This window comes from Lichenostomus cassidix, unplaced genomic scaffold (assembly GCF_008360975.1).
Source record: "Lichenostomus cassidix isolate B80296 unplaced genomic scaffold, HeHo_3.0 HiC_scaffold_39, whole genome shotgun sequence".
Classification (NCBI taxonomy): domain Eukaryota; kingdom Metazoa; phylum Chordata; class Aves; order Passeriformes; family Meliphagidae; genus Lichenostomus; species Lichenostomus cassidix.
Window position 1 is genome coordinate 2,116,251 of NW_028147446.1, and position 27,272 is coordinate 2,143,522.

Below are 27,272 nucleotides of genomic sequence, written 5' to 3' on the forward strand. Positions count from 1 at the left end.
GATTTTTGGGATTTTTGGGTGGATTTTGGGTGGATTTTCTGGGATTTTGGGTTGGATTTTGTGGGATTTTTGGGTGGATTTTTTTTGGTCTTTTAGGGTGTATTTTGGGGTGGTTCTGTGGGATTTTGGGGTTGATTTTGTGATGATTTTTGGTTGGTTCTGTGTGGTTTTTGAGTGGATTTTTGGGTGTATTTTTGGGATTTTTGGGTGGATTTTTGGGTGATTTTGGGGAGGATTTGGGTCAGGATTTATAGGATTTGGGGCTGTGGGTCAGGATTTCTGGGATTTGGGGTCAGGATTTCTGGGATTTGGGGTCAGGATTTGGGGTTTGGGTCAGGATGTACAGGATTTTTAGGGTTTTTGGGTCAGGATTTATAGGATTTCTGGGATTTTAAGGTCAGGATTTGTGGGATTTGGGTCAGGATTTACAGGATTTCTGGGATTTTTGGCTCAGGATTTATAGGATTTGTGGGATTTTTGGGTCAGGATTTGTGGGATTTTTGGGATTCGGGTCAGGGTTTGTGGGATTTGAGTGAGGATTTATAGGATTTATAGGATTTCTGGGATTTTCAGGTCAGGATTTGTGGGATTTGGGTCAGGATTTACAGGATTTCTGGGATTTTTGGCTCAGGATTTATAGGATTTGTGGGATTTTTGGGTCAGGATTTTTGGGATTTGGGTCAGGATTTTGTGATGATTTTTGGGTGGATTTTTGGGTTGATTCTGTGATGATTTTTGGGTGTATTTTGTGGGATTTTTGGGTGTATTTTGTGGGATTTTGGGGTGGATTTTTGGGTGTATTTTATGGGATTTTGGGCCCCCAGGTCGCTCCCCCCAGGACAATCTGGTTCCCTGCGATGTTCTGCTGCTGAGAGGAAAATGCATCGTGGATGAGGCGATGCTGACAGGAGAGTCTGTGCCGCAGATGAAGGTGGGAAATGGGGAAAAAAACCGGGAAATTGGGAAAAAATGAGGGGAAATGGGAAAAAAACTGGGAAAAAGGGGAAAAAATGGGGGAAAATATGGGGAAAAATGGGAAAAATTGGGGGAAAAAAGGGAAAAAATGGGAGAAAAGTGGGGAAAAAATGGGGGGGAAATGGGGAAAAATGAGGGGAAAAAAGGGGAAAAATAGGAGAATAAATTGGAGAAAAGTGGGGAAAAAATGGGGGAAAATGGGGGAAAGTGAGGAAAAATGGGGAAATGCAATTCTGTCACAATTCCCACTGTAATTCCCAGTGTAATTCCCATTTTCCCATGCAATTCCTGCTGTAATTCCCAGTGTAATTCCCATTTTCCCATGCAATTCCCACTGTAATTCCCATTTTCCCATGCAATTCCCACTGTAATTCCCACTGTAATTCCCATTTTCCCATGCAATTCCCACTGTAATTCCCACTGTAATTCCCATTTTCCCATGCAATTCCCACTGTAATTCCCGTTTTTCCATGCAATCCCCCCACGATTCCCATTTTTCCCCAGGAGCCGGTGGAAGGTCGCAGCCCTGAGCACATCCTGGACCTGAGCTCGGACGGGCGGCTGCACGTGCTCTTCGGGGGAACCAGGGTGGTGCAGCACATCCCTCCCCAGAGAGCCTCCGCTGGGCTCAGGCGTGAGCATCCCAACAAAATCCCAAAAATCCTGAAATTCCCAAAAATCCACATCCTGAAATTCCCAAAATTCCCACATGGGGTCAGGGTGGTGCAGCACATCCCTCCCCAGAGAGCCTCTGCGGGGCTCAGGCGTGAGCATCCCAAAAAGATCCCCAAAAATCCTGAAATTCCTGAAATTCTCATCCCAAAATCCCCACATGGGGTCAGGGTGGTGCAGCACATCCCTCCCCAGAGAGCCTCGGCTGGGCTGCGGCGTGAGCATCCTAAAAATCCTGAAATTCCCAAAATTCCCATCCCAAAATCCCCACATGGGGTCAGGGTGGTGCAGCACATCCCTCCCCAGAGAGCCTCCGCTGGGCTGCGGCGTGAGCATCCTAAAAATCCCAAAAATCCTGAAATTCCTGAAATTCTCATCCCAAAATTCCCACAGAGCTCAGGGTGGTGCAGCACATCCCTCCCCAGAGAGCCTCGGCGGGGCTCCGGCGTGAGCATCCCAAAAACCTGGGAATTCCCAAAAATTCCCATCCCAAAATCCCCAAAAATTCCCATCCCAAAATTCCCGAAATTCCCAATAATCTCATCCCAAAATTCCCGAAATCCCCATCCCGAAATCCCCAAAAATCCCAAAATTCCCATCCCAAAATTCCCGAAATTCCCAAAATTCTCATCCCAAAAATCCCACATGGGGTCAGGGTGGTGCAGCACATCCCTCCCCAGAGAGCCTCGGCGGGGCTCAGGCGTGAGCATCCCAACAAAATCCCAAAAATCCTGAAATTCCCATCCTGAAATTCCCAAAATTCCCACAGAGGTCAGGGTGGTGCAGCACATCCCTCCCCAGAGAGCCTCGGCTGGACTGCGGTGTGAGCATCCTAAAAAATCCCTGAAAATCCCAAAATTCCTGAAATCCCCATCGCAAAATTCCTTAAATTCCTGAAATACCCATCCCAAAATTGTGGGAATTCCCCAAATCCCCATCCTAAAATTCCTGGGAATTCCCAAAATTCCCACCCTGAAGTCCCCAAAAATCTCAAAATTCCCATCCTGAAATCCCCAAAATTCCCTGAAATTCCCAAAATTCCCATCCCAAAATCCCCACATGGGGTCAGGGTGGTGCAGCACATCCCTCCCCAGAGAGCCTCGGCGGGGCTCCGGCGTGAGCATCCCAAAAACCTGGGAATTCCCAAAAATTCCCATCCCAAAATCCCCAAAAATTCCCATCCTAAAATCCCAAAAATCTCATCCAAAAATCTCATCCAAAAATCCCAAAATCCCCATCCCAAAATTCCCAGGAATTCCCAAAATCCCCATCCAAAAATCCCAAAATCCCCATCCCAAAATCTCTGAAATTCCCTAAATTCCCATTGCAAAATTCCTGGGAATTCCCAAAATCCCCATCCCAAAATCCCCAAAAATCCCAAAATTCTGGGAATTCCTGAAATTCCCATCCCAAAATGCCCAAAAATCCCAAAATCCCCATCGCAAAATTTTTGGGTGATTTTTATGATTTTTGGGTGATTTTTATGATGATTTTTATGATGATTTTTGGGTGATTTTTGGGTGATTTTTATGATGATTTTAGGTGATTTTAAGGTGATTTTAGGGTGATTTTTATGGTGATTTTTATGATTATTTTTAGGTGATTTTTATAGTGATTTTTATGGTGATTTTTGGATGATTTTTATGATGATTTTTGGATGATTTTTATGATGATTTTTGGATGATTTTTATGATGATTTTTGTCATTTTTATGATTTTTAGGTGATTTTTTATGATTTTTGGGTGATTTTTATAATTATTTTTGGGCAATTTTTATGATGATTTTTAGGTGATTTTTATGGTGATTTTTGGGGGATTTTTATGATGATTTTTGGGGGATTTTTATGATGATTTTTGGGTGATTTTTATGGTGATTTTGGGGTGATTTTTATTATTTTTAGGTGGTTTTTATGATGATTTTTATGGTGATTTTTATGCTAATTTTTGGGTGATTTTTATGATGATTTTTAGGTGATTTTTATGATTTTTGGGGGATTTTAATGGTGATTTTTGGGTGATTTTTATGGTGATTTTTGGGTGATTTTTATGATTTTTAGGTGGTTTTTATGATGATTTTTATGGTGATTTTTATGATGATTTTGGGTGATTTTTATGCTAATTTTTGGGTGAATTTTATGCTAATTTTTGGGTGATTTTTACATTTTTTGGGTGATTTTTGGGTCCCAGCAGGTTGCACACTGAGCCAGAGACAAAGAGGGTCAGAGAGGATGAAAAAACCCCAAAAATTTGGGGAGAAAAATCCCAAAATTTAGGGAGAAGAACCCAAAACCCAACCTGGGAAGGACAGGAGGAAGCAGGAAAGAAAAAAAATTGGATTTTTAGGGGAAAAAAATGTGATTTTTTGAGGAATTTTTTGGATGAAAAAACGTGATTTTCGGGAGGATTTTTGGAGGAAAAATGGGATTTTTTGAGGGGTTTTTAAGTGAAAAAATGCGATTTTTGGGTGGGGGAAAAAAGGGAATTTTTGGAGTGATTTTTAACGGGATTTTCCATGGAATTTCGCTGGAATTTCATGGAATTTTCTGGAATTTTCCAGCTGTGGACAACGGCTGCTTGGCATTCGCTCTGCGCACCGGCTTCAACACCTCCCAGGTGAGCAGCATTCCGGAACATTCCGGGGAATTCCGGGGAATTTTGGGGAATTTTGGGGGATTTTGGGGGATTTTGGGGAACTTGGGAATGCCAGGATTGGGAAAAGGGAGAAATAAAAGTTGGGAAAAGGGAGAAGTTTGGGAAAAGAAATAAATTTGGGAAAAGGAGAAATAAATTTGGGAAAAGAAAATAAATTTGGGAAAAAGGAGAAATAAATTTGGGAAAAAAGGAGAAATAAAAGTTGGGAAAAAGGAGAAATAAATTTGGGAAAAAGGACAAAAATTTGGGAAAAAGGAGAAATAAAAGTTGAGAAAAGGAAGAAATGGATTTGGGAAAAGAAAATAAATTTGGGAAAAGGGAGAAATAAATTTGGGAAAAAGGAGAAATAAATTTGGGAAAAGAAAATAAATTTGGGAAAAGAAAATAAATTTGGGAAAAGGGAGAAATAAATTTGGGAAAAGGAGAAATAAATTTGGGGAAAAGGAGAAATAAATTTGGGAAAAAGGAGAAATAAATTTGGGAAAAGAAAATAAATTTGGGAAAAGAAAATAAATTTGGGAAAAGGGAGAAATAAATTTGGGAAAAGGAGAAATAAATTTGGGGAAAAGGAGAAATAAATTTGGGAAAAAGGAGAAATAAATTTGGGAAAAGAAAATAAATTTGGGAAAAGAAAATAAATTTGGGAAAAGGGAGAAATAAATTTGGGAAAAGGAGAAATAAATTTGGGGAAAAGGAGAAATAAATTTGGGAAAAAGGAGAAATAAATTTGGGAAAAGAAAATAAATTTGGGAAAAGAAAATAAATTTGGGAAAAGGAGAAATAAATTTGGGGAAAAGGAGAAATAAATTTGGGATTCTGAAGGAATTCCTGTTGATTTTGGATAAATTCTGGAGGATTTTGAAGGAATCCCTTGGGATTTTTAAGAAATTCTTCAGGATTTTTGGGAATTCTTTAGGATTTTCAGGAATTCCTTTGGGATTTTTAAGAAATTCTTTGGGATTTTTCGGGAATTCCTTTGGGATTTTGGGGATTTCTTTAGGATTTTTGGGAATTCCTTTGGGATTTTTAAGAAATTCTTCGGGATTTTTGGGAATTCTTTGGGATTTTGAATGAAATCTTCAGGATTTTTAAGAAATTTTTCAGGATTTCTGAGAATTCTTCGGGATTTTTGGGAATTCCTTTGGGGATTTTGAATGAAATCTTTAGGATTTTTAAGAAATTTTTCAGGATTTTCAGGAATCCCTGTGGGATTTCCGGGAATTCCTTTGGGTTTCTTAAGAAATTCTTTGGGATTTCCGGGAATTTTTCGGGATTTTGAATGAAATCTTTAGGATTTTTAAGAAATTCTTTGGGATTTTTTAAGAAATTCTTCAGGATTTTTTGGGAATTCTTTGGGATTTTCGGGAATTCTTTAGGATTTTCGGGAATTCTTTGGGATTTTCAGGAATTGCTCCTGTTTTAGGGGAAGCTGCTGAGGACAATCCTGTTTGGGGTGAAGAGAGTCACAGCCAACAATCTGGAAACTTTCATCTTCATCCTCTTCCTGCTCATCTTCGCCGTGGCTGCAGCTGCCTACGTCTGGATCCAGGGTAAAAACGGGAATTTTGGGAATTCTGATGGGAATTCTGGGATTGGCACAGAGTTTGGGGGGAAAATGGGGAATTTGTGCCGAAATTTGGGGGAAAATGGGGCATTTAACCCAAAATGGGGAATTTAACCCAAAATTTGGGGGAAAAATGGGGAATTTTACCCAAAATTTGGGGGAAAATGGGGAATTTTACCCAAAATTTGGGGGAAAATGGGGAATTTGTGCCAAAATTTGGGGGAAAATGGTGAATTTTAACCCAAAATTTGGGGAAAAATGGGGAATTTGTGCCAAAATTTGGGGGAAAAATCCCATTTTTCATCCCAATCCCATTTTCTTATCACTTTGCCCATTTTCTCCTAGTTTTCAATGGGTTTTCAATGGTTTTTAATGGTTTTCCCATAGATTTTAATGATTTTTTTCCCATTTTTTCCCATTTTCCCATGGATTTTTCCCATTTTTCCCTGTTTTTTCCCCATTCCCAGGCACCAAGGACCCCAGGAGGAATCAATACCATCTCTTTCTGGAGAGTGCTCTCATCCCAATCCCTTTTTCCTATGATTTTTCCTATTTTCTCATGGATTTCAATGAATTTTCCATTGTTTTTAATGGTTTCCCCATAGATTTTAATGGGTTTTTTCCCATTTTTTCCCATTTTCCCATGGATTTTCCCCATTTTTCCATGTTTTCCAGGCACCAAGGACCCCAGAAGGAATCAGTACCATCTGTTTCTGGAGTGTGCTCTGATCCCAATCCCATTTTCCCATGGTTTTCAATGGGTTTTTAATGGTTTTCCCATAGATTTTAATGATTTTTTTCCCATTTTTTCCCATTTTCCCATGGATTTTTCCCATTTTTCCCTGTTTTTTCCCCATTCCCAGGCACCAAGGACCCCAGGAGGAATCAATACCATCTCTTTCTGGAGAGTGCTCTTATCCCAATCCCTTTTTCCTATGACTTTTCCTATTTTCCCATGGATTTTAATGATTTTTTTCCCATTTTTTCCCACTTTCCCATGGATTTTCCCCGTTTTTCCATGTTTTCCAGGCACCAAGGACCCCAGGAGGAACCAGTCCCAGCTGTTTCTGGAGTGTGCTCTGATCCCAATCCCATTTTCCTATGACTTTTCCCATTTTCTCATAATTTTCAATGGGTTTTCAATGGATTTCGATGGTTTTCCCATATATTTTAATGATTTTTTCCCGTTTTTTCCCATTTTCCCATGGATTTTTCCCATTTTTCCCTGTTTTTTCCCCATTCCCAGGCACCAAGGATCCCAGGAGGAATCAGTCCCAGCTTTTCCTGGAGAGTGCTCTCATCCCAATCCCTTTTTCCCATGGATTTTAATGATTTTTTCCCATTTTTTTCTCATTTATTCCCATTTTCCCATGGATTTTAATGATTTTTTCTCCCGTTTTTTCCCGTTTTTCCCTGTTTTCTCCCCGTTTCCAGGCACTAAGGACCCCAGGAGGAATCAGTACCGTCTGTTCCTGGAATGTGCTCTGATCCTGACCTCGGTGGTTCCCCCTGAGCTCCCCATCGAGCTCTCGCTGGCTGTCAACACCTCCCTCATCGCCCTCGCCAAGCTCTGTGAGAAAAACTGAATTCACAATATTTGGGGGATTTTTGGGGGATTTTTGGGGGATTTTTGGGGGATTTTTTGGGGATTTTTTGGGGATTTTTGAGGGATTTTTTTGCAAATTTTTTGGGATTTTTTGTGAATTTTATGGGATTTTTTGCAGATTTTTTGTGAATTTCGTGAGGATTTTCTGCGAATTTTGTGGGATTTTTTTTTTGTGGGTTTTGAGGATTTTTGGTGAGGATTTTTTGTGAATTTTCAGGGATTTTTTGGGAATTTTTTGCGGATTTTGTGAGGATTTTTTGTGAATTTTGTGGAATTTTCTGCGAATTTTGTGAGGATTTTTTGTGAATTTTTTGTGGATTTTTGGTGAATTTTGGGAGGATTTTTTGTGAATTTTCTGGGATTTTTTGGGAGGATTTTGAGAGGATTTTCTGCGAATTTTGTGGGATTTTTTTGGTGGGATTTTCTGATGGTTTTCTGCGATTTTGAGCAATTTTAGGAAGCTTCTAACAGGATTTGGGGATGATTTTAACAGGATTTTAATGGGATTTTTTGGGAGGATTTTGGGGTGTTTTTTGCCATGGGATTCTGATAGAATTTCCCCCCAAATTGCCATGGATTCCCTTTGCTGGGAAGGAAGGATTTTGTAGGATTTTAATGGGGATTTTTATGGGATTTGAACAGGATTTTAATAGGAGTTTATGGGGATTTTTGTGGGAATTTTGTGGGATTTTTAGGGGATTTTAATGGGATTTTTAGGGGATTTTTATGGGGATTTTTTGGGGGATTTTATGGGGATTTTTTGGGGATTTTTGCGGGGATTTTTTGGGGGATTTTTATGGGATTTTAATAGGATTTTAATGGGATTTTTTTGGATTTTAATGGAATTTTTATGGGATTTTAATAGGAATTTAATGGTATTTTAATGGGATTTTAGGATATTTTAATGGGATTTTTATGGGGATTTTTTGGGGGATTTTTGTGGCATTTCAGGTTGGATTTTTCCATGAGAATTCTCCCAAAATTCCCATATTTTTCCCATTTTTTCCCCAATCCCAGACGTGTACTGCACAGAGCCCTTCAGGATTCCCTTTGCTGGGAAGGAAGGATTTTGTAGGATTTTAATGGGATTTTATGGGATTTTTATGGCATTTTTTTGGGGATTTTTTGGGGATTTGAATAGGATTTTAATGGGATTTTTTGGGGATTTTAATGGGATTTTTATGGGATTTTTATGGGGATTTCTATGGGATTTTTAGGTGCTTTTAATGGGATTTTTTTGGGGATTTTTTGGGGATTTGAATAGGATGTTAATGGGATTTTTGTGGGGATTTTAATGGGATTTTTAGGGGATTTTAATGGGATTTTTAGGGGGATTTTTAATAGGATTTCAATAGGACTTTTATGGGGATTTTGATGAGATTTTTATGGAGATTTTAATGGGGATTTTTTGGGGGGATTTTAATTGCTTTGAATAGGTTTTTAATGGGATTTTAGAGGGGATTTTAATTGGATTTTAATAGGATTTTTAGGGGATTTTTAATGGAATTTTTATGGGGGATTTTTGTGGCATTTTGGGATGTGTTTTCCTTTGGGATTCCCTCCCAAATTCCCAAAATTCCCATCTTTTCCCCAATTCCAGACGTGTACTGCACAGAGCCCTTCAGGATTCCCTTTGCTGGGAAGGAAGGATTTTGTAGGATTTTAATGGGATTTTAATGGGATTTTTATGGCATTTTTTGGGGGATTTTTTGGGGATTTGAATAGGATGTTAATGGGATTTTTGTGGGGATTTTAATGGGATTTTTAGGGGATTTTAATAGGAATTTAATGGGAATTTAATAGGATTTTAATGGGATTTTTAGGGGATTTTAATGGGATTTTAGGAGATTTTTAGGGGATTTTTATGGGGATTTTTTGGGGGATTTTTGTGGCATTTTGGGATGTGTTTTCCTTCGGGATTCCCTCCCAAATTCCCAAAATTCCCATCTTTTCCCCATTTCCCAGACGTGTACTGCACAGAGCCCTTCAGGATTCCCTTTGCTGGGAAGGAAGGATTTTGTAGGATTTTAATGGGATTTTAATGGGATTTTTATGGGATTTTAGAAGATTTTAATTGGATCTTTTCCCCAATTCCAGACGTGTACTGCACAGAGCCCTTCAGGATTCCCTTTGCTGGGAAGGAAGGATTTTGTAGGATTCTGATGGGGATTTTTATGGGATTTTAATGGGATTTTTATGGGATTTTAGGAGATTTTAATTGGCTATTTTCCCCAATTCCAGACGTGTACTGCACAGAGCCCTTCAGGATTCCCTTCGCCGGGAAGGTTCAGGTTTGCTGCTTTGACAAGACAGGAACTCTGACCAGCGACAGCCTCGTGCTCAGGGGGGTGGCTGGACTGAGGTAATTAGCTCATTAATTAATTTAATTAATTTAATTGATTATATTAGTTAACTGGTGCTCCAGGGAGTGGCTGGATTGAGGTGATTAGTTATTTAATTAATTTAATTGAGGAACTCTGACCAGAGACAGCCTCGTGCTCAGGGGGCTGGCTGGGCTCAGGTAATTAATTAATGTAATTAATTTAATTAATTTAATTAATTTAATTAGTTAACTGGTGCTCAGGGGAGTGGCTGGATTGAGGTGATTAGTTATTGAATTAATTTAATTGAGGAACTCTGACCAGCGACAGCCTCGTGCTCAGGGGGGTGGCTGGCCTCAGGTAATTAATTAATGTAATTAAATTAATTAATTATATTAGTTAACTGGTGCTCTGGGGAGTGGCTGGATTGAGGTAATTAATTAATTAAATTAATTGAATTAATTTAATTAGTTAACTGGTGCTCAGGGGGGTGGCTGGACTGAGGTGATTAACTAATTAATTTAATTAATTAATTAATTTTAATTCATTATTTTAACTGGTGCTGAGAGGGATGGCTGGACTGAGGTGATTAATTACATTAATTAATTAATTAATTTTAATTGATTATCTTAACTGGTGCTCCAGGGAGTGGCTGGATTGAGGTGATTAGTTATTGAATTAATTTAATTAATTAATTTTAATTGATTATTTTAACTGGTGCTCCAGGGAGTGGCTGGACTGAGGTGATTAGTTAACTAACTAATTAATTATTTAAATTAGTTAATTAGTGCTGAAAGGAGTGGCTGGATTGAGGTGATTAACTAATTAATTTAATAGAATTTTGTGAGTATTTAATAGGATTTTATCCAGAATTTAATAGGATTTTGTGAGTGTTTAATAGGATTTTATCTGGAATTTAATAGGATTTTATGAGTATTTAATAGGATTTTGTGAGTAGTTAATAGGATTTTATGGGGAATTTAATAGGATTTTTATAAGAATTTAATAGAATTTTTGTGGAATTTAATAGGACTTTATGAGTATTTAATAGAATTTTTATGTTAATTTAATAGGACTTTTATAAGAACCTAACAGAATTTTTTGTGGAATTTAATAGGAATTCATGTGGAATTTAATAGGATTTAATGAGCATTTAATAGGATTTTGTGTGGAATTTAATAAAATTTTGTGAGAAGTGTTTAATAGCATTTTATGAGTATTTAATAGGATTTTGTGAGTATTTAATTGGATTTCATGGGGAATTTAATAGGATTTGATGAATATTTAGTAGGATTTCATGTGGAATTTAATAGGATTTTGTGAGTATTTAATAGGATTTTATCTGGAATTTAATAGGATTTTATGAGTATTTAATAGGATTTTGTGAGTAGTTAATAGGATTTTATGGGGAATTTAATAGGATTTTTATAAGAATTTAATAGAATTTTTTGTGGAATTTAATAGGACTTTATGAGTATTTAATAGAATTTTTATGTTAATTTAATAGGACTTTTATAAGAACCTAACAGAATTTTTTGTGGAATTTAATAGGAATTCATGTGGAATTTAATAGGATTTTAATGAGCATTTAATAGGATTTTGTGTGAAATTTAATAAAATTTTGTGAGAAGTGTTTAATAGGATCTTGTGAGTATTTAATAGGATTTTGTGAGTATTTAATAGGATTTTGTGAGTATTTAATAGGATTTTGTGAGTATTTAATTGGATTTCATGGGGAATTTAATAGGATTTGATGAATATTTAGTAGGATTTCATGTGGACTTTAATAGGATTTTGTGAGTATTTAATAGGATTTTATCCAGAATTTAATGGGATTTTATGAATATTTAATAGGATTTTATCTGGAATTTAATAGGACTTTATGAGTATTTAATAGAATTTTTATGTTAATTTAATAGGACTTTTATAAGAACCTAACAGAATTTTTTGTGGAATTTAATAGGAATTCATGTGGAATTTAATAGGATTTAATGAGCATTTAATAGGATTTTATGCAAATTTAATGGCATTTTCTGTTAATTCCATGATATTCTCTGCTATTTTCATGGGGTTTTTTATGGGATTTTTTACAGAATTCCCATTTTTCCCCATTTTTTCCCCCAGGGAAGGGAAGGAGGTTCTCCCTGTGTCAGAATTCCCGACAGAAACTCTGCGAACCATCGCCTGCTGTCACTCCCTGGCTCAGCTGGACGATGGGAACATCGTGGGAGATCCTCTGGAGAAAACCCTGCTGGCAGCTGTGGGCTGGACTCTGACCAGAGGTAACCCAAAAAACCAAAAAAAAAACCCAAAAAATTGGGATTTCTGGGTGGGAAAATGTGAAAAATCCCAAAAATATCCTAAAAAATCCCAATTCCCAACTGGGAAAACTTGAAAAATCCTAATTTTCAGCTGTGAAAACCCAAAAAATCTTGATTTCCGGGTGGGAAAACTTGAAAAACCCCAAAAAAATCCCAATTTCTGGGTGTGAAATCCTGAAAAATCCCAATTTCCTGGTGGGAAAACCCCCAAAATCCCAATTCCCAGGTGGGAGAATTCAATGGATTCCCTGTGGGGTTTTTTGGGGATTTTTTGCCATGGAAATTGGGGTGAAGGATGTTGGGGATTTGGGGTTTAGGAGGAATTAATTGGATCCCAAAGTGGAGTTTTGATCCTTGGAAAATTCCTTGGAATTCCATCTGGGAGTTGAATTATCCAAAATTCTGCCTGAATTACCCCAATTTCTGCCTGAATTATCCAAAATTCTTCTGAATTCCCCAAAATTTCCCCTGAATTATCCGAATTTCTCCCTCAGCTCTCCAGAATTTCTCCTAAATCTCCTGGATTTCCAGAATTCTTCCTAAATCCTCCAGAATCCCCAAAATTTCCTCTAAATTCTCCAAAATTCTACCTCAATCCTCTATCCCTGAAATTCTCCAGAATTCCCCAAAATTCCTCCCAAGTTCTGCAAAATTCCCCTAAATCCTCCAAAATTTCACCTAAATTGTTCAGAATTTCCCCAAAGTCCCCAGAATTGCTTTGATTTCCCTAAAATTCTCCAAAATCCCCCAAAATTCATCCAAAGTCCTCCAGAATTCTCCAGAATTCCCCCTAAATCTTCCAGAATCCTCCAAAATCCCCCTAAATCCTCCAGAATTCCTCCCAAATTCTCCAAAATTCCCCCCAGAATTTCCCCAGAATCTCCCAAAATTCCCCCTAAATTCTCCAGAATTCTCAAAAATTACTCATAAATCCTCCAAAATTCCCACAAAATTTCCCCTAAATCCTCCAAAATTCCCCCCAAATCCCCCTAAACTCCACAGAATTCCCCCAAATCCCCCAAATTCCCTAAAACTCCCCTAAATCCTCCAAAATTCCCCAAAACTCCCCAAAGTGCCCCAAATTCCCCCTAAACCATCCACATTTCCCCAGAATTCCTCCAAAATTTCCCTAAATCCTCAAAATTCTCCCCAGATCCCCCAAAATTCCCCCTAAATCTTCCAAAATTCCCCCAAATCTCCCTGAATTGCCCCAAATTCCCCTAAATCCTCCAAAATTCCCCCTAAACAATCCAGATTGCTCCAGAATTCCCCCTAAATTACCCCAAATCCCCAAATCTCCCTAAATCCTCCAAAATTCCCCTAAATCCTCCAAAATTCCCCCTAAACCATCCAGATTCCCCCAGAATTTCCCTAAATCCTCCAAAATTCTCCCTAAACCATCAGATTTCCCCAAAATTCCCCCGAATTGCCCCAAACTCCCCCTAAATCCTCCAAAATTCCCCCAGAATTCCCCAAAATTCCCCCAAATCCCCCAAATCTCCCAGTGCCCCAAAACTCCCCGAATTCCCCCAAAATCCCCTAAATCCCTAAATCCCCCTAAATTCCCTAAAATCCCCAAACTCCCCCCCAAATCTCCCCCAAAATTCCCCCTAAATCCCCCAAAACTCCCCCTAAATTCCCCCAAAACTCCCCTAAAACTCCCCAAATTCCCCTAAAACTCCCCCAAATCCCCAAATCTCCCCAAATTGCCCCAAATCTCCTCAGAATTACCCCAAAACGCCCCTAAATCCCCCAAAACTCCCTAAATTCCCCAAATCTCCCCGAATTGCCCCAAATCCTCCAAAATTCCCCCAGAATTGCCCCAAATCCCCCAAATTCCCTAAATCCCCAAAACTCCCTAAATTCCCGAAATTCCCCTAAAACTTCCTAAATTCCCCAAATTCCCTAAAACTCCCCAAATCCCCGAATTGCCCCAAATCTCCCCAGAATTTCCCCAAAATTCCCCCAATCTCCCCCCAAATTCCCTAAAACCCCAAATTCCCTAAAACTCCCTAAATCCCCCAAAACTCCCTAAATTGCCCCAAACTCCCCCAAAATTCCCCCAAATTCCCCCTAAATCCCCCAAACTCCCCTAAAACTCCCCAAATCCCCCAAATCTCCCCAAAATTCCCCCCAAAATCCCCCTAAATCCCCCTAAATTCCCCCCAAATCCCCCAAAACTCCCCCAAATCCCCCCAAATTCCCCCCAAACCCCCCAGCCTCCCGCACTCGGCAGCTCTCCTCTCCTTGCAGACGAGAAGGTTGTCCCGCTCGGCTCGCGCCTGCCCGCCCTGCGCATTCAGCAGAGGTTTCATTTCTCCAGCTCCCTGCGCAGGATGGCAGTTTTAGCCTCCCTGGAAACCCCAAACTCACCCGAAAACACCTTCCTGGCGGCTGTGAAGGGAGCGCCGGAGACACTGCGGGGCATGGTGAGGGGAGATTGGGGGGATTTTGGGGGGAAAATGGGAAAAAAATGGGGATTTGGGGGAAAAATGGGGATTTTGGGGGAAAAATGGGGATTTTGGAGGAAATAATGGGGAAAAAATGGGGATTTGGGGGGAAAATGGGGATTTGGGGGAAAGAAATGGGGAAAAAAAAGGGGATTTGGGGTGTAGAATTGGGAAAAAATGGGAGAAATGGGAAAAAATGGGGATTTTGGGGGAAAAAATGGGGAAAAATGGGAAAAAATGGGGATTTTGGGGAAAATGGGGAAATGGGAAAAAAATGGGAATTTGGGGTGTAGAATTGGGAAAAAATGGGGATTTTGGGGGATAAAATGGGGAAAAATAGGAAAAAATTGGGATTTTTGGGGAAAATGGGGATTTTAGGGGAAAAAACGGGATTTGGGGGAAATTGGGATTTTGGGGGAAAATGAGGATTTTAGGGGAAAAATGGGGATTTTGGAGGAAAGAATGGGGAAAATGGGGATTTGGGGGAAAAATGGGAAAAGGGGGATTCTGGGGAAAAAATGAGGATTTTAGGGGAAAAAAATGGGATTTGGGGGAAAAACAGGGAAAAGGGGGATTCTGGGAAAAATGTGGGGAAAATGGGGATTTTGGGGGAAATGGGGAGAAAATGGGGAAAAATGGGGATTTTGGGGGAAGAAATGGGGAAAAAATGGGGATTTTGGGGGCAAAAGGGAAAAATGGGTATTTGGGGGGAAAAATGGGGATTTTGTGGGGAAAAATGGGGATTTTGGGGGAAAAAATGGGGAAAAAATGGGGATTTTGGGGGAAAAAATGGGGAAAAAGGGAATTTAGGAATGTTGGGAGATGGGATGGGGAGAGGAGGCTGAATTATCCTGAATTATCCCAAATTCCACCTGAGGAGTTTTCCTGAGTTCCACCTCAATTATCCTGAATTTTCCTGAATTATCCCCAAATCCCTTTTTCCCCATTTTCCCCATTTTCACCCCATTTTCCCTTGGGAATTCCCTGCCATTCCTCCTCACTTTTTCCTGGTTTTTCCCCATTTTTTTCCTCTTTTTTCCCCCCATTTCCCCCATTTTTCCCCATTTTCCCCCATTTTATTCCTATTTATCCCCCTTTTTTCCCCCATTTTGCCCCATTTTTCCCATTTTTTCCCCATTTTTCCTGTTTTATTCCCATTTTCCCCCATTTTTATCCTCATTTTTCCCCCATCTTTCCCATTTTTTCCCCATTTTCCCCCATTTTATTCCTATTTTCCCCCATTTTTTCCCCATTTTTCCCATTTTTATCCCCCTTTTTCCAGCTCTCAGACTGTCCCAGCAATTACCAGGAGCTGCACAGAGAGTTTTCTCTCCAAGGCGCTCGAGTTTTGGCTTTGGGCTACAAGGAGCTGGGAGCCCTGAGCCACCAGCAGGTGAGAAAATGGGGAAAAAGGAGGAAAAATGGGAAAATCCCAGAAAAAATGGGGGAAATCCCAGAAAAAATGGGGAAAAACAGGGAAATCCCAGAAAAAATGGGGAAATTCTAGAAAAAAATGGGGAAAAATGGGAAAATCTCAGAAAAAATGGGGAAATTCTGGGGAACAATGAGGGGGAAATGGGGAAAAAAGGGGAAAAATGGGGAGAAAAAGGGAAAATCCCAGAAAAAATGGGGGGAAAAATGGGGAAAAAATGGGGAAAAATGGGGAAATCCCAGAAAAAATGGGGAAATCCTGGGAAAAAATGAGGGGAAAATGGGGAAAAAAAGGGAAAATCCCAGAAAAAATGGGGGAAAATGGGGAAAAATGGGGAAAAATGGGGCAAAACAGGGAAATCCCAGAAAAAATGGGGAAAAAATGGGGGAAAAATGGGAAAAAATGGGAAAATCCCAGAAAAAATGGGGGGAAAAATGGGGAAAAAAAGGGGAAAAATGGGGAAAAAAGGGGGAAAACGGGGAAAAAAAGGGAAAATCCCAGAAAAAATGGGGAAAATCGCAGAAATAAAGGAGAAATTCTGGAAAAAAATGAGGGGAAAATGGGGGAAAAAAGGGAGAAATGGGGAAAAAAAGGGAAAAGCCCAGAAAGAATGGGGGAAAATGGGGAAAAATGGGAAAATCCCAGAAAAAATGGGGAAATTCTGGGGAAAAATGAGGGGGAAATGGGGAAAAAAGGGGAAAAAATGGGGAAAAATGGGGAAAAATGGGAAAAATCCCAGAAAAATGGGGGGAATGGGGGAGAAATGGGGAAATCCTAGAAAAAATGGGGAAAAAAGGGGGGAAAATGGGGAAATCCCAGGAAAAAATGGGGGAAAAATGGGGAAAAAGAGAAAATCCCAGAAAAAAATGGGGGAGAAAAGGGGAAATCTCAGGGAAAATGGGGAAAAACAGGGAAATCCTGGAATTCTGGCATTTTTAAGGGTTTTTTCCAGGGAAATTCCCAGGATTTGGGGGAATTTTGGGAGGAGTTTTTTTGGGATTTTTTGGTGGGATTTTGGGTGGATTTTTGGAGGATTTTGTGGGGCTTTTTGGGATTTGCCCTGTCAGGAATTTGGAATTTTTGGGGATTTTCCTGCTGGGGAATTTGGAATTTTGGGATTTTCCTGGTCAGGAATTTCGGGAATTTTGGGATTTTCTCACTGGGGAATTTGGGAATTTTGGGATTTTCCTGCTGGGGAATTGGGAATTTTGGGAATTTCCCGTTTGGGAATTGAGAATTTTGGGATTTTCTCACTGGGGAATTTGGAATTTTGGGATTTTCCTGCTGGGGAATTTGGGAATTTTGGGATTTTCCTGCTGGGGAATTTGGGAATTTTGGGATTTTCCTGCTGGGGAATTTGGGAATTTTGGGATTTTCCTGCTGGGGAATTGGGAATTTTGGGGATTTTCCTGGTCGGAATTTTGGGAATTTTGGGATTTTCTCACTGGGGAATTTGGAATTTGGGGATTTTCCTGGTCAGAATTTTGGGAATTTTGGGATTTTTCTCACTGGGGAATTTGGAATTTTGGGATTTTCTCACTGGGGAATTGGGAATTTTGGGATTTTCCTGGTCAGAAATTTGGGAATTTTGGGATTTTCTCACCGGGAAATTTGGAATTTTTGGGGATTTTCCTGCTGGGGAATTGGGAATCTTGGGATTTTCCTGGTCAGAATTTTGGGATTTTCTCACTGGGGAATTTGGAATTTTGGGATTTTCTTGCTGGGGAATTGGGAATTTTGGGAATTTCCCGTTTGGGAATTGAGAATTTTGGGATTTTCTCACTGGGAAATTTGGAATTTTTGGGGATTTTCTCACTGGGGAATTTGGAATTTTGGGATTTTCCTGCTGGGGAATTTGGGAATTTTGGGATTTTCCTGCTGGGGAATTGGGAATTTTGGGATTTTCCTGGTCGGAAATTTGGGAATTTTGGGATTTTCTCACTGGGGAATTGGGAATTTTGGGATTTTCCTGGTCGGAAATTTGGGAATTTTGGGATTTTCTCACTGGGGAATTGGGAATTTTGGGATTTTCCTGCTGGAGAATTGGGAATTTTGGGATTTTCCTGGTCAGAATTTTGGGAATTTTGGGATTTTCTCACTGGGGAATTTTGAATTTTGGGATTTTCCTGGTCGGAAATTTGGGAATTTTGGGAATTTTGGGCTTCCCAGGTGCGGGAGATGAAGAGGGAAGCTCTGGAGTGTGATCTGAGGTTCGCTGGGTTCCTGCTGGTTTCCTGTCCTCTCAAATCCGATTCCAAAGCTGTGATCCGAGAGATCCAGAGCTCCTCCCACCACGTGAGGATCCGGGAATTCGGGAGGTTTTGGGAATTTGGGAATTGGGGAAATGAGGGGGAAATGACGGGGAAAATTTCGGGTGGGAAAAGGAAAATTCCGGGTGGAAAACTGGGAAATTCTGGGGTGGAAATGGAAAAAAATCCGAGGCTGAAAACTGGGAAAATTCCAAGTGGAAAATAGGGAAAAATTCCAAATGGAAAACAGGGAAAATTCCAAATGGAAAACAGGGAAAAATTCTGGGATGAAAACTGGGAAATTCCAAGTGGAAAACTCCAGAAAATCCGAGGCTGAAAATATGGAATTTTCCAAATGGAAAACAGGGAAAATTCCAGGTGGGAAACAGGGGAAATTCCAAATGGAAAACAGGGAAAATTCCAAATGGAAAATAGAGAAAATTCCAGGTGGGAAACAGGGGAAATTCCAAATGGAAAACAGAGAAAATTCCAAGTGGAAAACAGGGAAAATTCCAGGTGGAAAATAGGGAAAATTCCAAATGGAAAACAGGGAAAATTCCAAATGGAAAATTGGGAAAATTCCAGGATGGAAAGAGGGAAATTTTAGGGTGAAAACAGAGAAAATCTGAGGTGGAAAACTGGGAAAATTGGGAAAATTGGGAAAATTTGGGGATTAAAACTATTGGGAAAATTTGGGGATTAAAACTGTTGGAAATTGGAAATTCCAAGTGGAAAACTCCAGAAAATCCGAGGCTGAAAACATGGAAAATTCCAAATGGAAAATTGGGAAAATCCAAGGCTGAAAATTGGGAGAATTTTCGGCTGAAAAGAGGGAAATTCCAAGTGGAAAACAGGGAAAATTCCAGGTGGGAAATGGGGGAAATTCCCGAGGGAAAAGAGGGAAAATTTCAGGGTGAAAACTGGGAAAATTCCAAATGGAAAACTGGGAAAATTCAGGGCTGAAAATTAGGAGAATTTTCAGCTGAAAAGAGGGAAATTCCAGGCTGAAAAAGCGGAAAATTCCGTGAATTCCGGTGGGAATTTCACCGGGGGAGCTGCGGGAATCCCAGAATTCCCGGAATTTTCCCAAAATTCACGGATTTTTGGGATTTTTCCCGGATTGCAGGTGGTGATGATCACTGGGGACAACCCGCTGACAGCCTGCCATGTGGCCATGGAGCTGCAGTTCCTCAGCAAGGGGCAAATCCTCATCCTGCAGCGACCCGAGAAAGAGGGTGGGAATGATGGGAATAACGGGAATTGTGGGATTTGGGATTGGGAATGGGATTGGGAATGGGATTTGGGATTGGGAATGGTGGGAATGAAATTGAAATTGGGATTGGGTTCCTCAGTTCCTCAGCAAGGGGCAAATCCTCATCCTGCAGCGGCCCGAGAAAGAGGGTGGGAATGATGGGAATATTGGGAATATTGGGATTTGGGATTGGGAATGGGATTGGGAATGGGATTTGGGATTGGGAATGGTGGGAATGGTGGGAATGATGGGATTTGGGATTGGGAATAATGGGATTGGGTTCTGCAGTTCCTCAGCAAGGGGCAAATCCTCATCCTGCAGCGGCCGGAGAAGGAGGGTGGGAATGACGGGAATATTGGGAATTGTGGGATTTGGGATTGGGAATGGGATTGGGAATGGGATTTGGGATTGGGAATGGTGGGAAGGAAATTGAAATTGGGATTGGGTTCCTCAGTTCCTCAGCAAGGGGCAAATCCTCATCCTGCAGCGGCCGGAGAAGGAGGGTGGGAATGATGGGAATGTTGGGATTTGGGATTGGGAATGGTGGGAATTATGGGAATATTGGGATTTGTGGGATTTGTGGGATTGGGAATGGTGGGAATGGGATTGGGAATGGGATTGGGAATGATGGGATTTGGGATTGGGTTCCGGAGTTCCTGAGCAAGGGGCAAATCCTCATCCTGCAGCGGCCGGAGAAGGAGGGTGGGAATGATGGGAATGGTGGGATTTGGGATTGGGAATAATGGGGATGGGAATTGGGGTTGGAATCCCCTTGGAATCCCTCCTGGAATCCTCCCTGGGTCCATTCCCAAATTAATTCCCAATGTTCCCAGGTCTCCCCTGGCAGTGGCAATCCCGGGACGGCTCCGTCACATTCCCAATTAATTCCCAGATTAATTCCCAAATTCCCAATATTCCCAAATTCCCAATGTTCCCAGGTCTCCCCTGGCAGTGGCAATCCTGGGATGGCTCTGTGACATTCCCAAATTAATTCCCAAATAATTCCCAATTTTCCCCCAGGTCTCCCCTGGCAGTGGCAATCCCGGGATGGCTCCATCTCCCTGCCAGCATTCCCAAATTAATTCCCAAATTAATTCCCAATGTTCCCAGGTCTCCCCCTGGCAGTGGCAATCCCAGGATGGCTCTGTCACATTCCCAAATTAATTCCCAAATTCCCAATATTCCCAGGTCTCCCCTGGCAGTGGCAATCCCGGGATGGCTCTGTGACATTCCCAAATTAATTCCCAAATAATTCCCAAATTCCCAGGTCTCCCCTGGCAGTGGCAATCCCGGGACGGCTCCATCTCCCTGCCAGCATTCCCAAATTAATTCCCAATTAATTCCCAAATTAATTCCCAAATTAATTCCCAAATTCCCAATGTTCCCAGGTCTCCCCTGGCAGTGGCAATCCCAGGATGGCTCTGTGACATTCCCACATTCCCAAATTATTTCCCAAATTAATTCCCAATATTCCCAGATCTCCCCTGGCAGTGGCAATCCCGGGATGGCTCTGTCACATTCCCAATTAATTCCCAAATAATTCCCAATGTTCCCAGGTCTCCCCTGGCAGTGGCAATCCAGGGATGGCTCTGTGACATTCCCAATTAATTCCCAAATTCCCAGGTCTCCCCTGGCAGTGGCAATCCCGGGACGGCTCTGTCACATCCCAAATTAATTCCCAAATTAATTCCCAAATTCCCAGGTCTCCCCTGGCAGTGGCAATCCCGGGACGGCTCTGTCACATTCCCAATTAATTCCCAGATTAATTCCCAAATAATTCCCAAATTCCCAGGTCTCCCCTGGCAGTGGCAGTCCCGGGACGGCTCCGTCTCCCTGCCAGCATTCCCAAATTAATTCCCAAATTAATTCCCAAATAATTCCCAAATTCCCAGGTCTCCCCTGGCAGTGGCAATCCCGGGACGGCTCCATCTCCCTGCCAGCATTCCCAAATTAATTCCCAGATTAATTCCCAAATTCCCAGGTCTCCCCTGGCAGTGGCAGTCCCGGGACGGCTCCATCTCCCTGCCAGCATTCCCACATTCCCTGCGGGATCTGACGGATTCCTTCGATCTGTGCCTGACGGGGGAAGGGCTGGAGAAGCTGCGGCTGTGGGATCGCCATCGCCTGCTCAGCCTCATCCCCCACGTCAGGGTGTTCGCCAGGGTGGCCCCGAAGCAGAAGGTGGGAATCCCGGGATTTGGGGATTTTGGGGGTTTTGGGAATGGGGGGGTTGAGCCTGGGGGGGATCCTAAAGGATCCTGAGGTCATTCCAGCCCGGAATTCCCAAAATTTCAGAGCTTTGGGATTTTGATTTGAGGCTCAGGATGTCCCTGGTTTTATCCTAAAGGGTCCTGAGGTCATTCCAGCCCAGAATTTCCAAAATTTGGAGCTTTTGGGAGTTTCTGTTTGAGGCTCAGGATGTCCTTGGACAGTTCTGAGTTCATTCCAGCCCTGAATTCCCAACATTTGGGATTTCTGGGAATGGAGGGATTGATCCTGATGTGATCCTGGACAGTTCTGGGTTCATTCCAGCTCTGAATTCCCAAAATTTGGGATTTCTGGGAATGGGGGCAGTTGGTCCTGGTGGGATCATGGAGAGTTCTGGGCTCATTCCAGCCCAGATTTCCCAAAATTTCAGAGCTTTGGGATTTGGATTTGAGGCTCAGGATGTCCCTGGTGTGATCCTAACCAATCCTGAACTCCTTCCAGCCCAGAATTCCCAAAATTTGGGATTTCTGGGAATGGAGGGATTGATGGTGATGTGATCCTGGAGAGTTCTGACGTCATTCCAGCCCAGAATTCCCAAAATTTGGAGCTTTTGGGAGTTTCTGTTTGAGGCTCAGGATGTCTTTGGACAGTTCTGAGTTCATTCCAGCCCTGAATTCCCAACATTTGGGATTTCTGGGAATGGGGGAAGTTGGTCCTGGTTTTATCCTGAACAATCCTGAACTCATTCCAGCCCAGAATTCCCAAAATTCCAGAGCTTTGGGATTTGGATTTGAGCCTCAGGATATCTCTGGTTTTATCCTAAAGAATCCTGAGCTCATTCTGAATTCCCAAAATTCCCAAAATTTGTGATCTGGATTTGAGGCTCACGACGTCCCTGTTATCCTAAAGGATTCTGAGTTCATTTCAGCCCTGAATTCCCAAAATTTGACCCAAATTTCCCAAAATTCCCAAACTTTGGGATTGGAATTTGAGCCTCAGGATATCTCTGGTTTTATCCTAAAGAATCTTTGGCTGTTTCCCAAAATTTGACCCAAATTCCCAAAATTCCCAAGCTCTGGGATTTGGATTTGAGCCTCAGGATCTCCCAGCTTTCATCCCAAATCCCAACCCCATTCCAGCCCGGAATTCCCAAATTTCACCTCCCTCACCCCCAGCGGGGAATTGCCGAAATTTGGGAATTTTTCCCGTTTTTTTTCGCTCAGGAATTCGTGGTGACAGCGCTGAAGAGCCTCGGCTACCCAACGCTGATGTGTGGCGATGGAACCAACGACGTGGGAGCTCTGAAACACGCCGATGTGGGTGAGAATTCCCAAAAAACCCCAAAAATCCCAAAATTCCACACCCTGGGAGCTCTGAAACACGCCGATGTGGGTGAGAATTCCCAAAAAATCCCCAAAAAATCCTGAAATTCCCCAAATTCCTTACCCTGGGAGCTCTGAAACACGCCGATGTGGGTGAGAATTCCCAAAAAATCCCCAAAAAATCCTGAAATTCCCCAAATTCCTTACCCTGGGAGCGCTGAAACACACCGATGTGGGTGAGAATTCCCAAAAAATTCCCAAAAAATCCCAAAATTCCACACCCTGGGAGCTCTGAAACATGCAGATGTGGGTGAGAATTCTCAAAAAATCCTGAAATTCCCAAAATTCCACACCCTGGGAGCTCTGAAACACATGGATGTGGGTAAGAATTCCCAAAAAATTCCCTGAATTCCACACCCCGGGAGCTCTGAAATATGTGGATTTTGGTGAGAATTCCCAAAATTCATCCCTGTTTTATCCATGTTTATTCCTTGTTCTATTCCTGATTTTCCCTATTTTTCTCCTCCTTTTTCCCCTGTTTTTTCCCCCCATTTTCTCCCTATTTATTCCCTGATTATTCCCTTGATTTTTCCCTGGTTTTCCCTCCTTTTTCCCATTTTTTCCCTGTTTTTCCCGTATTTTATCCCAGATTTAATCCCTGTTTTTTCTCCATTTTCCCCTCATTTTTTCCCTGATTTTCCCCTCATTTTCCCCATTTTTTCCCCATTTTTATTCCCATTTTCCCCTGATTTTTCCCTGATTTTCCCCTCATTTTTTTCCCTCATTTTCCCCTGATTTTCCCCCCAATTTATTCCCATTTTCCCCATTTTTATTCCCATTTTTCCCCCCCAGGAGTCGCCCTGCTGGCCAACGCTCCCGAGAGGATTCCCGAGCGGAGGAGGAGAGCTCGGGACGGCGCCGGGGACAGAATTCCCGGAATTCCAGGAGTTGGGAATTCCAGAGCTCCATCCCGAGGAGCCAAGAGAGCCCTGAGCCAGCGGGAGGAGCAGCTCAGCGCCCAGAGGGTGGGAGATGGAGAAATCCAGGAATTTTATTGGGAATTTTATCCATCCGGGAATTTTTTATCCATCCGGGAATTCCTAATCCATCCACAGGGTGGGAGTTTGATTGATCCCAGTGGGAATTTTATTGGGAATTTTTATCCATCTGGGAATTCCATCATGAATGGGAGTTTCCACAGGGTGGGAGTTGGATTGATCCCAACAGGAATTTTATTGGGAATTTTATTGGGAATTTTATTGGGAATTTTATTGGGAATTCCAGTCCATCCACAGGGTGGGAATTGGATTGATCCCAGTGGGAATTTTATTGGGAATTTGATCCATCTGGGAATTTTTATTGGGAATTTTATCCATCCGGGAATTCCTAATCCATCCACAGGGTGGGTGTTGGATTGATCCCAGTGGGAATTTTATTGGGAATTTTTATCCATCTGGGAATTCCATCTGGGAATTCCAATTCATCCACAGGGTGGGAATTCCATCTGGGAATTTTATCTGGGAATTAATTCCAGTCCATCCACAGGGTGGGAATTGGATTGATCCCAGTGGGAATTTTATTGGGAATTTCATTGGGAATTCCTGTCCATCCACAGGGTGGGAATTGGATTGATCCCAGTGGGAATTTTATTGGGAATTCTGTCTGGGAATTAATTCCAGTCTATTCACAGGATGGGAATTGGATTGATCCCAGTGGGAATTTTATCCATCTGGGAATTTTTATCCATCTGGGAATTCCTAATCCATCCACAGGGTGGGAGTTGGATTGATCCCAGTGGGAATTTTATCCTTCTGGGAATTTTGTGTGGGAATTTTATTTGGGAATTAATTCCAATCCATCCACAGGGTGGAAATTTCATCTGGGAATTCTATCCAGAAATTCTATCTGGGAATTAATTCCAATCCATTTACAGAGTGGGAATTTTATTCATCTGGGAATTTTATCTGGGAGTTTCTGATCTGGGGATAAATTGGGAATGGAGGGATTTATCAAGGGGAAAAACGGAATTTTGGGAATTCCTGATCCCAATTCTGGAATTCCCAATCCCGAATCCCAATTCTGGAAATTCCTGATCCCAATTGTGGAAATTCCCAATAATCCCAATTCTCCCAGAATTCCCAATAATCCCAATGTTTGGAATTCCCGCTAATCCCGATTTTTTGGGAATTCTCAGGAGCGGCTCAGCCAGGTGCTGAGGGATCTGGAGGAGGACAAAGCTCCGGTGGTGAAGCTGGGAGATGCCAGTATTGCTGCTCCTTTCACCTCCAAATTGTCATCCATCCAGTGCAGTGAGTGAGGGGAAAAAACTGGGAAAAACTGGGGAAAAAACAGGGAAAAAAACTGGGAAAGAATGGGGAAAAAATGGGGAAAAATCCTGGGAAAAAATGGGAAAAAATGGGGAAAAAACAGGGAAAAAAACTGGGAAAAAATGGGAAAGAAACTGGGAAAAAATGGGGGAAAATGGGGAAAAAAACTGGGAAAGAATGGGGAAAAAATGGGGAAAAATCCTGGGAAAAAATGGGGAAGAAAGGGGGAAATGGGAATGGGAGATGCCAGTATTGCTGCTCCTTTCACCTCCAAATTGTCATCCATCCAGTGCAGAGTGAGGGGGAAAAAACTGGGAAAAAAAATGGGAAAAACTGGGGGAAAAACAGGGAAAAAACTGGGAAAGAATGGGGAAAAAATGGGGAAAAATCCTGGGAAAAAATGGGAAAAACAGGGAAAAAAAAATGGGAAAAAAAATGGGAAAGAAACTGGGAAAAAATGGGGGAAAATGGGGAAAAAAACTGGGAAAGAATGGGAAAATAATGGGAAAAAAAACTGGGAAAAAATGGGGAAGAAAGGGGGAAATGGGAATGGGAGATGCCAGTATTGCTGCTCCTTTCACCTCCAAATTGTCATCCATCCAGTGCAGTGAGTGAGCCTGGGAAAAAATGGGAAAAAAATGGGAAAAAACTGGGAAAAAATCTGGGAAAAAATGGGGAAAAATGGGGGAAAAAAGGGGAAAAACCTGGAAAAAAACTGGGGAAAAAATGGGAAAAAAAATGGGAAAAAAACTGGGAAAAAATGGGAATAAAACTGGGAAAAAAACTGGGAAAAAATGGGGAAAAATGGGGAAAAAAGGGAATAAAATGGGAATGGAGTGGGGAAGAAACTGGGAATGGGGTGGGAATGACTCCCCAAGTCCCCAAATCCCCCTGAATTCCCCCATTTTCCCCCCCTTTTCCCCCAACTCCCAAAATCCCCATTTTTCTCCCCAGTTTGCCACGTGATCAAGCAGGGCCTCTGCACTTTGGTCACCATGATTTTTTCCCAAAATTCCCATTTTTCTCCCCAATTCCAGTCTGCCATGTGATCAAGCAGGGCCACTGCACACTGATGATTTTTTCCCATTTTTTCCCCATTATTTGTTCCAGTCTGCCACGTGATCAAGCAGGGCCGCTGCACTTTGGTTCTTTTTCCCAAAATCCCCATTTTTTCCCATTTTTCTCCCCATTTTAGTTTGCCACGTGATCAAGCAGGGTCGCTGCACCCTGGTCACCACCCTGCAGATGTTCAAGATCCTGCCTCTTGTTCCCAAAATCCCCATTTTTTCCCATTTTTTCCCATTTTTCTCCCCAGTTTGCCACGTGATCAAGCAGGGTCGCTGCACATTGATGATTTTTTCCCATTTTTTCCCATTTTTCTCCCCAATTTCAGTCTGCCACATGCTCAAGCAGGGTCGCTGCACACTCGTCACCACCCTGCAGATGTTCAAGATCCTGCCTCTTGTTCCCAAAATCCCCATTTTTTCCCATTTTTCTCCCCAGTTTGCCACGTGATCAAGCAGGGCCGCTGCACCCTCGTCACCACCCTGCAGATGTTCAAGATCCCAAAATCCCCATTTTTTCCCATTTTTCTCCCCATTTCAGTTTGCCACGTGATCAAGCAGGGCCGCTGCAGTCTGGTCACCATGATTTTTTCCCAAAATTCCCATTTTTCTCCCCAGTTTGCCACGTGATCAAGCAGGGTCGCTGCACACTCGTCACCACCCTGCAGATGTTCAAGATCCTGGCCCTCAACGCTCTCATCCTCGCCTACAGCCAGAGCGTTCTGTTCCTGGAGGGAGTCAAGTTCAGCGACCTGCAGGCCACGCTGCAGGGGTTGCTGCTGGCTGGCTGCTTCCTCTTCATCTCCCGCTCCAAGGTGGGGAAAAACAGGGAAAAAATGGGAAAAATGGGGAAAAGTG

At 41.9% G+C, this 27,272-nt stretch overlaps 1 protein-coding gene across 1 annotated transcript in view; it reads left to right on the top strand.

The window, feature by feature from the left end:
* The first annotated feature begins 827 nt into the window (after positions 1 to 827).
* LOC146422723 (endoplasmic reticulum transmembrane helix translocase-like) overlaps positions 828 to 27,272 on the top strand; it is a 31,967-nt gene continuing 5,522 nt past the window's right edge. The window contains exons 1-16 of the mRNA XM_085046115.1: positions 828 to 931; positions 1,480 to 1,609; positions 4,204 to 4,259; positions 5,722 to 5,848; positions 7,297 to 7,434; positions 9,710 to 9,830; positions 11,914 to 12,071; positions 14,364 to 14,539; positions 15,843 to 15,953; positions 18,162 to 18,287; positions 19,368 to 19,476; positions 21,475 to 21,674; positions 22,925 to 23,021; positions 23,876 to 24,048; positions 25,218 to 25,332; positions 27,033 to 27,229. Coding sequence (XP_084902241.1) covers positions 899 to 931; positions 1,480 to 1,609; positions 4,204 to 4,259; positions 5,722 to 5,848; positions 7,297 to 7,434; positions 9,710 to 9,830; positions 11,914 to 12,071; positions 14,364 to 14,539; positions 15,843 to 15,953; positions 18,162 to 18,287; positions 19,368 to 19,476; positions 21,475 to 21,674; positions 22,925 to 23,021; positions 23,876 to 24,048; positions 25,218 to 25,332; positions 27,033 to 27,229 — 2,067 coding nt within the window. The 5' untranslated portion in view covers positions 828 to 898. The remainder of the gene's footprint in view (positions 932 to 1,479; positions 1,610 to 4,203; positions 4,260 to 5,721; positions 5,849 to 7,296; positions 7,435 to 9,709; positions 9,831 to 11,913; positions 12,072 to 14,363; positions 14,540 to 15,842; positions 15,954 to 18,161; positions 18,288 to 19,367; positions 19,477 to 21,474; positions 21,675 to 22,924; positions 23,022 to 23,875; positions 24,049 to 25,217; positions 25,333 to 27,032; positions 27,230 to 27,272) is intronic.